Source organism: Sporobolomyces koalae (genome assembly GCF_050403365.1).
Source record: "Sporobolomyces koalae JCM15063 DNA, S_koalae_JCM15063T_v1_ctg2, whole genome shotgun sequence".
NCBI lineage: Eukaryota > Fungi > Basidiomycota > Microbotryomycetes > Sporidiobolales > Sporidiobolaceae > Sporobolomyces > Sporobolomyces koalae.
The window spans coordinates 534,000-549,160 of NW_027481769.1; the positions used below are offsets into that span (position 1 = coordinate 534,000).

General features: G+C 54.9%; 6 protein-coding genes across 6 annotated transcripts; 1 reads left to right on the plus strand and 5 right to left on the minus strand.

Moving 5' to 3' along the window:
* Positions 1-68: 68 nt before the first annotated feature.
* On the minus strand, positions 69-2,108 carry LSC2 (succinate--CoA ligase (GDP-forming) subunit beta; the record flags this gene model as incomplete). Its single annotated transcript, XM_076675901.1, has 10 exons — positions 69-100; positions 165-328; positions 405-688; positions 764-1,049; positions 1,127-1,236; positions 1,314-1,404; positions 1,475-1,580; positions 1,658-1,730; positions 1,821-1,895; positions 2,064-2,108. 10 exons carry the CDS (start codon positions 2,106-2,108, stop codon positions 69-71), a joined length of 1,266 nt encoding a protein of 421 aa, XP_076537040.1.
* A 670-nt stretch (positions 2,109-2,778) lies between these two features.
* Positions 2,779-5,679, minus strand: MPE1 (cleavage polyadenylation factor subunit MPE1; the record flags this gene model as incomplete). Its single annotated transcript, XM_076675902.1, has 7 exons — positions 2,779-3,348; positions 3,425-3,950; positions 4,023-4,245; positions 4,313-4,479; positions 4,565-4,686; positions 4,935-5,200; positions 5,502-5,679. 7 exons carry the CDS (start codon positions 5,677-5,679, stop codon positions 2,779-2,781), a joined length of 2,052 nt encoding a protein of 683 aa, XP_076537041.1.
* A 2,242-nt stretch (positions 5,680-7,921) lies between these two features.
* SNF7 (ESCRT-III subunit protein SNF7) lies at positions 7,922-8,956 on the minus strand (the record flags this gene model as incomplete). The annotated part of the gene is made up of 6 exons (XM_076675903.1): positions 7,922-8,001; positions 8,072-8,189; positions 8,266-8,371; positions 8,448-8,539; positions 8,613-8,698; positions 8,776-8,956. 6 exons carry the CDS (start codon positions 8,954-8,956, stop codon positions 7,922-7,924), a joined length of 663 nt encoding a protein of 220 aa, XP_076537042.1.
* Positions 8,957-9,582: 626 nt separating this feature from the next.
* Positions 9,583-10,618, minus strand: JCM15063_005683 (pirin family protein; the record flags this gene model as incomplete). Its single annotated transcript, XM_076675904.1, has 4 exons — positions 9,583-10,121; positions 10,188-10,326; positions 10,382-10,444; positions 10,511-10,618. 4 exons carry the CDS (start codon positions 10,616-10,618, stop codon positions 9,583-9,585), a joined length of 849 nt encoding a protein of 282 aa, XP_076537043.1.
* A 738-nt stretch (positions 10,619-11,356) lies between these two features.
* Positions 11,357-12,516, plus strand: JCM15063_005684 (uncharacterized protein; the record flags this gene model as incomplete). Its single annotated transcript, XM_076675905.1, has 3 exons — positions 11,357-11,803; positions 11,874-12,302; positions 12,370-12,516. The coding sequence occupies 3 exons, from the start codon at positions 11,357-11,359 to the stop codon at positions 12,514-12,516; spliced, it is 1,023 nt and encodes a 340-aa protein (XP_076537044.1).
* Positions 12,517-12,666: 150 nt separating this feature from the next.
* ALE1 (lysophospholipid acyltransferase) lies at positions 12,667-15,047 on the minus strand (the record flags this gene model as incomplete). Its single annotated transcript, XM_076675906.1, has 9 exons — positions 12,667-13,294; positions 13,372-13,410; positions 13,485-13,573; positions 13,632-13,740; positions 13,811-13,876; positions 13,943-14,218; positions 14,283-14,483; positions 14,595-14,878; positions 14,997-15,047. 9 exons carry the CDS (start codon positions 15,045-15,047, stop codon positions 12,667-12,669), a joined length of 1,743 nt encoding a protein of 580 aa, XP_076537045.1.
* Between the last annotated feature and the right edge of the window lie 114 nt (positions 15,048-15,161).

Consider the following 15,161-nt stretch of genomic DNA (forward strand, 5'->3'; position numbering starts at 1 on the left):
AGCGAGCTCGAGAAGCACGGAACCGATCGACTCTTGCATTACGAAAAAACCCTATTTCCTACACTTCTTTAAGCGGCAGCCTTGACGGCGGCAGCGGCAGCTAGAAAAAGAAAGGTTGTTTGTCAACAACTCGTTCGACATATTCGGGATAAGGGTGGACTCACCCTCGTCGAGGTTGTCGTAAGCCGAGATCTTCATGCCCGATTCCCGGATCAGCTCCTTGGCCTCCTTCTCCTTGGTACCCTGAAGTCGGACAATGATCTCAATCTTCATCTCGAGCTCCTTGGCCGCTAGAATGATACCCTCGGCGATAACGTCACATCGCATGCTGCACAAACCCAGCGGCGCATTCGGCGGGTCAGCTTCAGAAACAAAAAGATACGAGACAGGACTTTTGGGCGTACATTCCACCAAAGATGTTGACAAAGATGGACTTGACTCCGGCGTCAGCGAGGAGGAGTTCGAACGCCTTCTTGACCGCTTGAGCCGTCGCTCCTCCTCCGACGTCAAGGAAGTTGGCGGGAGAGCCACCTTGGTTGTTGAGCACGTCCATCGTCGCCATGGCGAGACCAGCACCGTTGACGAGGCATCCGACCGAACCATCGAGCTTGATAAAGTTGAGGTCGAACTTGGCCGCTTCGACTTCCGACGGGGCTTCTTGAGTCAAGTCACGGAGAGCAAACACGTCCTATGTAGACGAGTAGAAGGCACATCAAGAGCCTGTCCTGTCCCGCAAAAACGTGAAGCCCCAGTTGAGACGTACCTTTTGCCTGAACTCGGCGTTGTCGTCGAATCCGAGCTTGGCGTCCATGCATAGCACGTCACCACCTTCGACTTCAGCAAGAGGGTTGATCTCGATCTGAGTCGCGTCCTTGTCCTTGAAAAGCTTGTAGAGTTTAATGAAGATGTCGGCCGCCTTCTCTTGCGATTCCGGTTGGAATTCGAGCTTCTTGGCAATCTCGAGCGCCTTGTCCTTGGAGAGACCGGCTTCAAAGTCGATGGGAGTGGTGATGATGGCCGAAGGGTCATCGCGAGCAACATCCTCGATGCTGAGAGAGGGGGAGGAGAACGCATTGCGGAGCGAGTCAGCACAGGCTTGGACAACAGCGCGTCTCGCTCAACTCACTTCATACCACCTTGACGGGAGGCAACAAGCGCGGGACCACCAAGACCTCGGTCGTTGAGGATGGCGACGTAGTACTCGTGCGTGGGGTTTCTTCGCTCAGCGAGCATGATCTGGTAGAGGGACGAAGCGCTTCGGGGGTCAAAACCTGCGGTTCTGAGCTTGCATCGCCGCGTTCCAAGAGACTCACGGCGTTGCAAATACGTCCCCCAGCACCAGTCTGCTTCGTGATGAGCTTGTGGCCGATCATCTGTTCGGCAAACTTCTCGGCTTGTTCCGGCCTGAGCAGGCAAGTCGCAGCCTCGGTCAGCGAGCGCGCTCTTCCGTAAAGAGCGTACGGGAGTTCCTCACGAGTCGACCATCTGGACACCTCCCTTGAGTCCGTTCTCTCCATCAAAGTGACCCTTTCCTCGTCCTCCAGCGAGAACCTGGGCCTTGATGACGAGCTTGTCGGCACCTGTCGGAATTCGTAGGAGCGACAGTCAAGAACATGCTTGGTACATTCGCATACGTCTGTGCAAGAATGTATCGTACCAAAGTTCTGGGCGACTTGGCGGGCCTCGGAAGCAGAGAAGGCGGCTTTCGATTTCGGTGTGGGCACGCCAAACTGTATGCCGAAGAAAGTTGCAACAGGTGAGCATGAACGTCTCAGCCGCGTCACAGATGCGACAGGGAGAGGGAACCAAGCCAGACTGACCTCGTTGAGGAGGTTCATCGAGAGATACTCATGGATGGAAAGGTTTCGGCGTTGGCTCGCACCAGCAGCCGAGGCCTATATCGGAGCAGAGCGATGCACGTCAGCTGTCCGTCTGGCAGGTGCTCGGCGTCTTGGACGCGATTCGGGCAGGTCCGGATGCATGTTGAGGAAGGGTTTCATCCGACACCTTGCGCACTCATCGTGCAGCCGCGCCGGCGCGCTCGGTTCAGGTTCAACGCTTACCTTGGGCAGACGGGAACGCGCAGTAGACCTCAGAGCAGACAACATGGTGAGGGAGAGGGCGGGGATCGGAGAAACGTGGAAACTGTAATCCGAATACGTTTGGGTCGCCCATTAATGCCGGCTGAGATTCACTAGGGCGCGCGCGGGATTAGTGTGTCTCTCTTTCTTCTCCAGCACACCGACGACGCTTCATCCCTACCACCTGCGCTTTCCACAGCTCGCGGGGACGGCATCTCTTGGCCACGTCAACCCTCCAACGGCCGGACCCTCGCGGGACCGTCCGGGGTTGCGTCGCTCGACAGTCTGCAAGAATCAATCTTTTCCTGGCCTCTTTTGAGTTTGCGCTCTCGGCTTTCCCACCGTTGGAGTGCATAATTGTGATGGCCAACATGCAACCACAACCCCTTCCAGCTCGCTCATCAAGGCCGTATTGTTGTAACGCCCTGCTCCCGAATGCAATCTCATTCTTCTGAGCGTCTTCGGACCAGCACCTGAGAGTAGTACTGAGTCGTCATTTGAGAGCTCTCTTCTACGAAGTCGAGGAACATCAATCCCCTCGCGATGTAAATGCGCGCAGTGCATGCGCCTGGTCCGAGGCCTCGCTCTCGTCCTCGACCGCGCCCGTAATCACAGCAGAATGCGAAAGGAGTTCGTATTGCAGCACAGTGGATCAAGGAGATAGAGACTGCCAGAAGACCCCCGGGAGCCGCAAACGCTAAGCAATGTCGCTCCGTTTCGCAACTGGACTACCCTCATCGGTGACGCCTTCTTCTCGCGGCCTCTTCTGCCCCCCTCCTCCTCCTGCCATCCCCTGACCCATCTGTGTATTCATACCGCCTCCATTTCGGACCAAATGTTGTTGCTGTTGTTGCTGCATGCCCATCGCGATTCGTTGCTGGTACTGCATCATCATCATCTGACACTGCTGCAGCTGCCCTTGCAGATTCATCCTCATCGGAGGCGGCAACGCCGGGTTCTGCAACATTGCCGACAGTTGAAACATCTGTTGCTGCAGCATTTGAGGATTCGGCATCCCCATCATGCCTTGTTGCATCGCGTACATCTGTTGCTGTTGTTGCGCACGCAGTTGTTGCTGTCGCAGCATCTGCGCTTGTTGCATCTGGTTCATGCCTCCGGGCATCATCGATCCATTCGCGGGTGACGGCTGAGGTGCCGAGGTCTCGGTCGACGAGGCAGGCGCATTCGACTCGGTTGCCGCATTGTCGGATGTAGGAGCAGGCGTGCCCGAAGGGCTCACGTTGCGAGGTTTGCGAGGATTGAGAATCTACTCGATTCAGAAGTGATCAGGATCTCGAGCAAAAGACGGGCAAAATTGGTTGCGCTCGAAATGGGGGTCTCACCTCTTGAGGTTTCTCTGGGAACAGCTCTTCTGCTTCCTCCTTTTCAGTCTTGACCTTCTCAGGTTTGACCTCTTCTGGTTCTGCCTTGACTTCGGCGGAGTCTCCAGGTGTCTGCTCGGGATCCTCATCTTTGATTCCCAATTTTTCCCGTTCTTTCTCCTGCTCCTTCTTCTTCCTCTCTTCCTCCTTCTCCCGTTCCGCCTTCTCGAGCTCGGCCGCTTCCTTGCTGGCTTCGACCATCTCTTCGACGTACTTCTTGGCCCGCTCCCGCCGACCTTCATCCGGTTTGAGCTTCTCGAGGTTCTTGACCCTCGACTCGCATTCGGGACACAGCATGTCGTTGTCGAGCAAGGCGTTCGAGACACAATCTTCACAGAACGAAGTCGAACAACACGGGGTGAGGACCGCATCGCGCAACAGTTTTGAACAGATTGGACACGTCAGGTCGGGATCGGTAGGCGCTAGGTTCTGCACGTCGGAAGCGGACAGATTCGCAGTACGCGCTCGATGTGCGAACCACGAAGCGCTGATTATGAAAAGATGGTCAGAACTGCCATCATTTTCACGAGTCAGGAAAGAATCGACTGAGAGCACGTACTTGTCAGGTCTCGCAACGACGAAACCGCCATCTGCGGTAACCATGACGCCGCTTTTGTGATCCAAGACGAGTCCAGGCATTCCACTCTCGTCCCCATCGTCTTTTGGTCCAGGTCCAGCGACTTCGGTCAGGAACGATTTTGGGATACCAGTCGTGCGCTTGATCCGCGGTCGGTTCTCGTAGGCAGCGTCTCCGTTCGTGGGACACTCTTGAATCCAGTGACCTGTTCCAGCGATGATGTCAGTGACCTGGAGTACAGACTGCTTTCAGAATGCGCGGTAGAAATAGACCTTTTTGACCGCAGCGATAGCAAATGTAGCCAGGCGGTGGAGGTCGATGGGTGTAATCGGTCTTTTTGCCAGCTTGATTGTTATTGTTGCTGTTGTTGTTACTATCGCGATTGTATTGTGTTCGAGGCTGTTGGCCGTTCAGCGGAGCTCGGTAGATCGGGGTTGCACTGTTCACGATCGAGGAATTCAGTTCCAGAACACCGGGTCCCACCTCGTCACGTAGCGAGGTTCGAAGCAAAGGCTCCTGCTCACTTGGCCATTTGTTCCTGCGTCTGTTGCCACTGCGAGTTGGTGGCGGCAAACATGGCAGCCATAGCTGACGCCTCGTCGGTAGGTGCGGCGGCAGCGATCTGAACCGGCGTCGATGCCGATGCCTGGATATTGCAGGACGAGAGAGTCGGAGGAGTCGAAACCGAAGATGGAGAAGAGCAAGGGAAACGGAAACAGAGAATGAGAAAACGATGGCATTCGAGAATTTGTATTGCGAAACGAACGGAACACGAAAAGGGCACGACCAAATGTCACAGAGACAGTGGTTCAACAAGCGAACATACCGCAGCAAGATGCGAGACACCGAGGGTGGAAAAGGAGAGGCAGGGCAAGAGAGTGATTGGGAACGAACCTGTGAAGGAGAAGCGAAGTCTTCACGACCATCGAACCGCTTGGTATACATGTCTTTGCTGAATCCCTGACCCTTCTGTCCGTTCGCGCCGACGCCGCCTCGGGGGTCGGGCGCGGCTCCCCGACCCGCTTGCAGGCCTGGTCCGGTCTCGGTGGCATTCGCAGCCATATACTGCTGAGCGTTTCCCCTACCCGGTTTTGATGGGGGTAGTCGACGGGCGAGGACCGAGGTTGAACGGGGGATGAGTGCATAGTCGTTCGAGTATTCTGCGGATCGGGGAAAGTACACAAGAACGGGGATGAGTCAGAACGCGAGCTTGACAGGACGTGGGCCTGACACTTTGCCGTCTTTTCGGCAGACTGGCTCGGTCGTGATCGCTGTATGAACGTAGAGGCATCGACAAGGCATGCACCAGCCCAATGGAGAGTGATATTGCGGCGAGAAAAGGAATAGACGACACAATCTCATTGCGCACAACTGCCTCAAGATCCTCCCTGCCACGGCTCGCGGCTCGTTCACTCGCCTCGTTCAGCACCATTGGGGCAACCGGGGCAGAGTCTTGCTCACCTTCTTCCGTGTCGGCGTTGTAGATGGCAAAGTCAAAATCTGCGCCCTTGCCCATTCGGTTCTCGGCGATGATCTCCTTCTTGAGGTCCCACACGGAGATCGCAGTGCCATCGAACGCGATGCGAGAAGGTTCTCGCTGCGATTTGAAGCGGTAGAACACGAAAGACGATCCCGACATACTCGTCTCGGATTGATCTCGATAGGTATTCCAGAGGATCGCACGTGCGAGTGTCTATACGAGAGGACAAGTGCGCAAGTACAGGGCCAAGGTGTGGGAGTCCGGCTGCAGCTGAGTTCCCTCTCGGATCAAGGGCGATGGGCGTCGGGCGATGACACAAGCGAGTTCGAAACGATATCGCGATATACGCGCGCTTGGGTACGAGCTTGTCGACACACAGAAGTGTTATTTGGGGTAGAATCCGGTGAGTGCGGTTGGAGACAGGTGATGGGGGAGCGCAAGCGTCAACGGCTCGTCGAACCGTTCATCTTGTCACATCTCTCGCTGACTCAGCTAACTCGTGCTGAGACTAGTCCACCATGCAACTCGATCAGAATCGCCACTGTGCTTCATGCTTGTATGATCTCGCTCGCTCTCTCGGGATCAATCTCTCTTCCGCCACTCGGTTTCGTGCCTGCACTGGATTTGGTCAAAAGCTCTGCTCGAGGGCTGGGCAACTAGCAAATATTCGTAACTAGCTGGTATCACTTGGACCAAGGATGCAGCTAGCATATTATCGCCGTGACCTCGATCTCGACCGCGCTGATCTGCCCCTATGATCCGAATTGCTCGAGCTGCTGTCTTCGCTCGAATCCGCTCGGGCTCTCGACCTGCTCCTCTTCCTCGACCTAGAGTGCGACAGACTCCTCTCGACCTTCTTCTCTGCCTTGCGTTCTTCTTTCCTCCGACTGCTGCTTCTTGATCTTGAAGGTCTGCGTTTATGTCGTAAACTCGCTTCTTTCGTCGTTTCCTTTCCCTCGCCGTCCTTGTACTGGTGATTCAACAGGTTCTCCTCGTCCCCGTCTCGAACAACTCCACCTTGTCGTGCTTTTGTTCGGTACGTTCCAGTTGCACCGAGCATCCAGATCAAGAACAAGACTCCAACGATCTCTGTCTGTACGACCGTCGAATTCCCAATTCAGACATCAGTGTTCGCATGTTGCGAAAAGAAAAAACTGCCGGGCTCAGATTTAGCGGTCCAACTCACGATGATGGAGATCCACTTGAGCCGTTCATAATTTGGGAAACACTGCTCATCAATCGTTTTGCTGTCAAAACGCATCATAAAAAGCATCAGATAGAGTCCGGGAAATCGATTGTAGCAAAGGGAAGGCGAACCAAGCGGTCTCGATCGATTGTCGAGCGGTTCCAAAACTCAGAATTCCTCCCGCGACTGCAAATCCCATTCCAAACACGCTCGTGGCGATCAGGACGATCCAAACCGTCTTGACTCGATGCGAACGGTTCAAAGCGGGGTTCGAGGCGGTAGATGATTGATGTACCAGGAACGACAAGTAAGCTGATCCCAATGTCAAGACGGCGAAAAAGATTGACAATGCTGATCCAGATCATCCATGGTGATCGACAACTCGTGAGTTTCGATTTCTTCCAGAGCGCGAAAATGTTTCCCCTGAGAGAGCGAAAGGTCTTCTCACCAATCGAGACAAGTCGAGGGTAGTTCCAGATTTCGGCATCGTTCCCTTCTGCAGTTGTCACCGTGCGTTGATTCGAGATGTACGAAGCACTCCAAATGGCGGCGATCGAGAGGAACAAGAAATACACACAGCTCGCGAGGGAAGCGATCGATGCCCAACTATCGAAATAGCGGGAACGGGAGTAGAGTCAGCGGTATTTGGACTGAAAAGAAGAGAGGGTTCGACTTGCTGTTTGAGCGGCACCCCACAGCAAGGATCTCGGTCGGACATGTCTCTACTGTGTCCTTGGTATAATTGGCTTTCGCGATGTCGACAAAGATCGACTCAAAGAAAGAGGCAAGGGCCGAAAACGTTGGGCGAGGAGATGGAGGAGCTTGCCAAGAAGGTCATGAATGTGACATGCGACACCGTGCGTTCTCTTCCGGAGTGGTTCCGCGGTCTTGAATCCGGGCTCCCAGCAATTCGATTCCTCAGCAGCAACCAGACAAGAGAAACAGTAAGAATGGGAGTGGGCATATTACACAGGAAACAGTTACACAAAGCGCAAAAGACATGAGAGCCAGAGAACCTGCAAGACGACGCTTGCAGTGAAGAGAGACGAAGAGGCATGGGTAGCTCTGCGAGACGAAGCAAGCCACAGATAATGGCGTAGGAGATACCGACAGTCGAGAGAAATCGATTGAGAATCGTGAAACAAACCCGAATTCAGGGAAAAGAAGGGTAGATCAAGTGCCGAGAGATGGGACGCGGAGGATACCGAGGTGCGATCACATGGCGAGTTGTGCTTGCAACTCTCGTAGTTCTGCCTCTTCTTCGTCTTCTTCTATCCTTTGGGCAGGCGTCTTGGCTGTCCAACGCAACAAAATATTGTAGTCAGTGGCCATCGCTACAAATCGTACACATAGCGGAGAACCTACACGCTGGGACCGCCGCCGCCGGTGAGTGGATCGGCGCAGCTTCCGCGCCTGCCAATCGCTTGTTGAGTTCGTCCTGTTCGAGTTCGGCCAACTCGTCCGCGAGTTCTTGGTCGTCGACCTGTCGGTATGAGGGAATACGAAGCGTCAGCCTCCGTCGCGAGAGGGGTCAAGGAGACGAAAGAGTCCCTGCTCACATCGATTCCCATTCCAGCCGGATCCGAGATCGCTTGCGAGATTTCGTTCGTAAGCTCGAGTTGATTCCGGACTTCGTCCATGGTCGCATCGACCTTGTCGACGTTGCTGTGCGATCCGATCCGAGAGTCGTATCTCAGCTTGAATTTTCTCGCGATTGGAGCGATTGAATGGATAGACGTACAGCTTGCCGTGAATGCCTTTGAGAACCTCGGCTCCCTTCTTCATCGCTTCGAGCGTCTCCTTGTTCATGTTGGCCGACTCGATCGCATTCACCTGAAGGTGTCGGATAGCCAGGTCAGGCTATCGGATCGACAAGCATCGGCAGACCGCGCGAGAGGGGACCTACTTGGGTGGTCAAGGTCATCTTGCGACCCGAGATGCTCTCGAGTTCCTGTTCGTACACTTTCTTCTGTCGCAGGGCTTGTTTCGCAACTGCAGAAAGGATGGTGCGATTCAGGTGAGCGCTGCGAGTCGCGGCATATGCCTGAGGGAAGGGGGGTGGGTTTTACCTCTCGGGTTCGTGGTCGCGTTTGCTTTCGCCTTGCGCAACTCGTCGTCGATCTTCTTGCCGAGGTACTCCTCCTTCTTGTCGAGCATGAGGAGGTGTTCGCGCAAGTTGACGATCGCTTCCCGAGTCGAATCTTTCGTCGCGGCGCCGCGACCGGTCAGGTACGAGATCCAACTAGACATGGTAGAGAGTCGCGGTCGACGCTACGGTGTATGTGAGGTAGAGCTGAGAGGCGCGGGGAGGCCGGCTTGACGGGGGGAACGGCGGACAACCGGAACGCGCAGGGGGTTGAACGATCGCTTGACCAAGATGTCGAGCGCGCGAGCAATCAGAGATAGGAGTTTGGGCTGCTCTTTCGGGTCTAGACGGGCGAGGCAGCTGGTGGTTCAGTAGTCGATAAGGCGTAGCGGAAACCTGACAGTCGTCATTCCCGATGTTGACTTGTCTCTCTCGCTCACTCTACGATTCGTCTGCTCCAAACGGTCATACTCGCAAGCTCGACTAGACAACAGCTACAGAATGCACGCCCTGTCGACTTTGCAGATGTTGACTTAGCCTCGACGCCTCTCCCCCTCGGATCGGTCGACTCTCTCTGCACTGTCACGCTGCACTACCTCGAGCACAGTCCAATACGCCACACATGCGCTCGGTATGATAGGCAATTCATGACCGTAGCACCCGGAGCAAGACCATCGCCGTCGACCGAGTCACGCGCCAGCTTCGAGCTGGTGCTACCCCTTCGCGAGCATGTCAATCTCTCTCGGAAACTGCCACTTGAGGCGGTCTGCACGGGAAAGGGAATGGCATTCTAGTCCTGCATCTCGAACAACAAGAACTCGGCTTCTCGCTCTCCAACGTTCTCGACTTCGATCTCCTTCGACCCCTCACCCTCGAGCGTCACGAACGCTCCGTCACCTTCCTCGAGGACCAACCCTCGGTTGACTCGAACTCGTGCGCCTCCATCCTCGAACTTGTCTCCCGCCGCGACGTTCGGACGTCTGTACCCACTCTTCATGATCAGTTGCAAGTACGCTCGCTTCGTGTCGGTCGCGAGCGAGTGTCGAACCGATTTGCCCTTGTCGGTCAAGATCGAAGCCCACATGGACAAATGCGAGTGAACCGGCGCAGGTCCCGACCCTAATCGTTCGTCCGAGACGTCCACCGTGCCCACCGGTGCGACGACTTTGACCAACGTGTCGAGTTTCGCTTGACGTGGGAAATGCCGGTTGTAGTATTGCGGTGCGAGACCGCGAGTGTGCGGCAACGCCCAAATCTGGAGAAAGTGTACCGGAGTTTTCGAGTTGCGGTTGTACTCGGAATGAGCGATTCCCGTTCCAGTCGAAGTCACTATGAACAAAAGGACGGTTACAGCAATTTTCCGAGTGCGCTCAAACAAGAGAGAAAGAGACTGACTCTGAATGTCGCCTTCCTTCATGATCTCGAGATTGCCCATCGAGTCGCGATGTTCGAGCTCGCCACTGACAATGTATGAGAAGATCTCGAATTCTCGATGCGAGTGTTTCCCAAATCCTTCTGATGGATCCACTCGATCCTACAAGCAAAGAATGTGAGCAAGTATGCGTCGCAATGTTTTGAGAGAAGCATACCTCGTTGATGACTCGCAAAGAGCCAAATGCTTCAAATGCTGGATCATACCAGGAAGCGAACGACTGGGACAGATTAATCCAAGATCAGCGTCTAGGTTTGTGCCGATTCACGTTGACGGCAAGACGAACGAAAGTGTGATACGTCTTGAGCCAGCCATGGTCGGCGTGACCGCGAGTGCCCGACCGACGGGGAACGATCTTGAGGGCGGACGAGACGGCTTGGGCGGCGGTAGACATGGGCAGTGAGGCTTCGAGAGAGTGTCGGGCGGTGTAAGCGTAGAGTGAGACGAAAAGAGCAACAAGTGCCGCTGTGATCGAGAGGTGTAGACGAAACTCCAGCGCTGATAGCTGTTCTGAAAGTGAGGAATAAGGCTGACAGACGAGATGATGAGAGAGTCAGTGAGTTAATCCGCAACGCGCTGATTCACTGCTGCAGGACAATTGCCATACTTGGTCTCTCTCTCCTCGCGCGACCGAGACCGAAAGTAGCACCACGCAAACACAGTCAAGACGTTCGAGATTACACAACATACTAGCTGGATGCTTACAAAGCGCGGTGAGAGCAAGACCCGGCTTCAACCTAGAGCTAGAAATCGTCAGGAGGTAAGATCAAGTTATTGTCGGTTCGGCACAGCGGATGAGGCAGTATTCCAGTGAATCTCTGTGCAATGCAACAGTCGGGCGAATAAAAAGGTTCGAGGTCGGCGCTCGGATGAGAGCTAGCGTCCGCCCGTCGGCAGAGTATACGTGAGCCAAGAGAGCGCTGCTGGCCAACAGCTTCTCGCCTGCAGAACATAATCACGTTGTCGCATCTCGCCAGTCACTGGAGCAAGCGCCAGCTCGGCTCTTTCAGACCCTTTTGACGCACGCGGGCGCATTTTCCCCACTTCGGCCTTTTTCTTGTGAACCCTACGTTTTCGCGCTTCTCCTTATTGCCCCGATCCTGCACCTGTTCCCCCTCGTAGTCTATTCATCATGTCGACCGTATCCACCACGACGACCTACGATGGAGAGCCCTTTACGATCCCAGACTTTCCGTATGCCGATCTCCTCGACGGCGGTCCATTTCACGACTGGCGGGACGACCTCCGTGAACACGGGTACGCGATCGTGAAAGCGATCCCGCGTGAGCGTGCGCTCGAGTACCGTCAACGCGCTTTCGACTGGCTCGAGAGCTGGGATCGAGGGTTCGACCGCACCGACCCTTCGACGTTTGGAGACGAACACCTTCCGGTCAACAAACGTGGCGGCATGTACTTCCAGTACGGGTTCGCGCAGGAACAGTGGGTGTGGGACATTCGGTGTGAACCGGGAGTTAAGGAGGCGTTCGAGACGTTGTGGAACACTGATCGGCTCGTGTCGTCGATGGACGGTGGCGCCATCATGCTCCCTGGTCGCCCTCCGATTCCCGCTGGCGAACGCGTGCGTCCTTGTTTTACACTTTGTCCTCCTGAGCTTCACCCCTGTGCTGACCATGCTTTTCGTGCGTCAGTCCTGGAAGCACATTGACCTCTGTCCTTCTCGCAAGGGATTCTTCGTCGCTCAGGGCATTGTCAACCTGAACGACAACGGTCCGGACGACGGAGGTCTCGTTGTGATTAAAGGTTCGAGTCGATTGATCGAGCAATACTTCAACGAGAAAGGTCGTCCGCCACTTCGTGGTTCAGGCAAACAGATCGACTGGCACGCTTTCGACGAGAGCGAGATGGAATGGTTCTACGAACGCGGGTGCGAACTCGTCAAGGTGTGCGCCGAACCGGGAGATCTGATCTTGTGGGATTCGGCAACGATTCACCAGAATTGTCCCCCTTCGGGATCCCGCGATCGAATCGTCACATACGTCTGTATGGGTCCGGCAGACCTTGTGACCGAGGAGGACCTCGCAGTTCGTCAACTCGCGTTCAATGGAGGATTCGGAACGGTGCGATCATTTCTGTTTTTCTGGTTCTAATGCTAGAGAGAGACTCAAACTCGCTTGAACCCGACAGTCACACGCGCCGTTCCATGGTACTTTTGTCCTGACGGAACCAGCCAAGGACGATTCGGGCCAAGTGGATCCAGCTGGATTAGAACGCAAGAACCTTCGCAAGGAAACCGACGAGGTTCTTCGACTCGCTGGTCTCAAAGCCTACTAAGTTATCCCAACCAGTCTCTCCATGTCGTCTAGGAAATTGGGAGGTTCAAACTGAAAGGCACTTTCTTGTCACGTATTCTATTAGGCTACTTCATTTGAAAATTATATCTGGAGGATTTTTGTTGTGAAACGTTTTTTTTCGTTTCTTGCTTCAGTTCGACTTGGCTTGTTCTTTCTTGGCGAGACGCTCTTCTTCCTCCATCATGGTCTCAATATCCATCCCCATGCCTGGAACTCCTTCCCCCCTCCTCTGCCTCTTGTCTTCCTCACTCTTCTCCCACGCAAGTCGCAGGCGTTCGTTCTCTTCCTCTTCGTGCGTGCGCTCTGCTCGAGCGTCTCGCTTCTTGATCTTGGATTTGAGAGATTTCGCGAGTCCGAGGTTGAACACCAAGGTCGGTCCAAACACCATGATCAAACCGTACCATCCAACGGTCTTCCACGCCTGAAGTGTCGAAGGGACATCCAACAGGAGGAAAGGTACGACGGCAAAGTTCAACACGAGTTGAGTCGAGACGATCCCGACAATGTCGTACACCGTTTTGAGCAACGATTGAGGTGGGGCGCGCACTTTGACCTTCTCGGGCAAGGTAGGAGCGGAAGAGTCGAGTTTGACTGTCGGGATCGGGGCAGGAGTCGCGTGCGCTGGTGAAGTCGGTTTCGCTGTCGATCCCGGAGGAAGGAAGAATGGACGGATGTGGTTGCGCAAGAGTCGACCGAGCGATTGGGCGAATCCTCCAAGGACAAACGTCAAGAGGTAACACGGGTTGAATCCGTGCCACCTGGAGTTCGAGAAAACTCAGCATATGAGTCAGTTTGCGGTCACGACAGCAGACTTGAGATGGAAAACGAGCCATACAAGGCAGACGTTATGAACGTGATCTGAGTACTCTTGAATCTGCGCGGCGAGAGCGATCTAGTCAGCGATGCCTTTCTGGAATGCGATATCGGGTCACGAAGAAGAAAACGTACCCGGGTTTCTTGCCCGTCTTGGCTACTCGCTTGTAAATACACTCGCGCAGCCACACATTCGTGTTCATGTTCCACGAATCAAGGAGAATCTGTATGTAGGCACGAGTCAGCCAAACTTGATTGACAGCGCATCGCACTGTGACTTGCCTTGAAGTTGGGAGCGAGTTCGATCGAGCGGATCCTGACGTTTCGGGACGCATCATAGTGTTTTGTTTGCGGGTTGTATCCGAGTCCAGCGACGATAAAGGCAGTCTCGCTGGAAGGAGAATGCGAGGCGGGATCAGTACCAGATGTAAGTCTAACATGTGCAGAACACCAGCACTCACGCCATGCACCACACTGCATAGTATTTGGTGCGAGCAACGAAACCGGCGAGGTTCATGAATCCGATCCTGGCGGGAAATTGAACTGTGAGTCCTGAACCACAATTCTCCTCGAACCCAGATCGAGCGTCTCACCTGTGCAACAGGTTCCTCTGAGCGACAAACTTGTCTTGCAGCAATTTGTCCATACCGTACGGCCCGCCGTACGTCGAGTACACCCCGAGGAAGATCAAGGCCGTGATGAACCGTTTCGCGGCTTTGCGTTTCCTGCCTGCAGGAATGTCGTTCGAGGTGATCTTGTTCGGGACAGATGACGCAGCGGTCTCTTTCAGGAACAGACGCTTCGACGTGAACTCGTCGTACGAGCGGTACGTGTAGGACGGTCCGGCGAGAATCGACGGGAAAAACATGCTGAGAACAAGGCGTCCGTGAGCGGGTTGGGAAAACAGTTTCGAATGGGACAGAGTTGGCTGACCAGTATCCAAGGAACGGTAAGAGACCTGGTACTTTCTCGATGCGACTGCTCTGTTGGGTCTTGTCGAGTTTGTCAAGTGCGCGTTGACCATCGTAGGCCGACCAGGCGAACGAAATGAGCTTCATCGTGAGGACCATTTGAGATCCTGTAATTTCAATCTCGCTAACTCCATCGACGCCCGCGAGTTGTCGCTTGATGTGACTGCGACGCACGCAAACAGACGAGCGAGCAGAAAGAACGGGGAACGGAAGAAGAGAAGAAAAAGGTTCAGTCGAGACTGCGCTTCTCTCTTTGAATGTTTCCGGCACTCACTTGTACGCGAGGTGACCCATGACGACAGCAAACACGAGCCAGGGCATCGACTTGCCCCATTTCTGCGCGGTGCCGAGCTTGACGAGGATCCAGGTTGCGATGCAGTCGGCGATGAGCTCGAAGAAGCCGTTGCGGAGGTTGAGCGTGAAGCACAGGAACACGACCGAGGGCACGAGCGCGTAGACGTGCTGGACCGACGAGCGAGTCGATGACGGCAGGAACGGGAACACGAGCGAGAGCGGGATCGACAGCACGAGCAAGAGGATCACCTTGATCTGGTCGGGCTGCGGCGAGTCGAATGCGATTACGAATGCGGTGCACCCGACAGAGAGAGAGAGAGTTTGCGAGTTAGCCGATTTAGAGTTGGCCGTAACGCGAGCAGGAAACCTGGAGGAGGCTTACCGCAACGCCGAGAGTGTCTGCGAGGTAGCCCGCTTCCCTGTCGAGCAGCATCGTGCCTGCGTCCGGCTTCCACGAGGCGAGGCGCGATCAGAGGAGAGCGACGAGCGCGTACGTCTCAGAATTCAGGATCAATCCGCAGCCGCAACTTGGCGGCCTTTTTTTTTC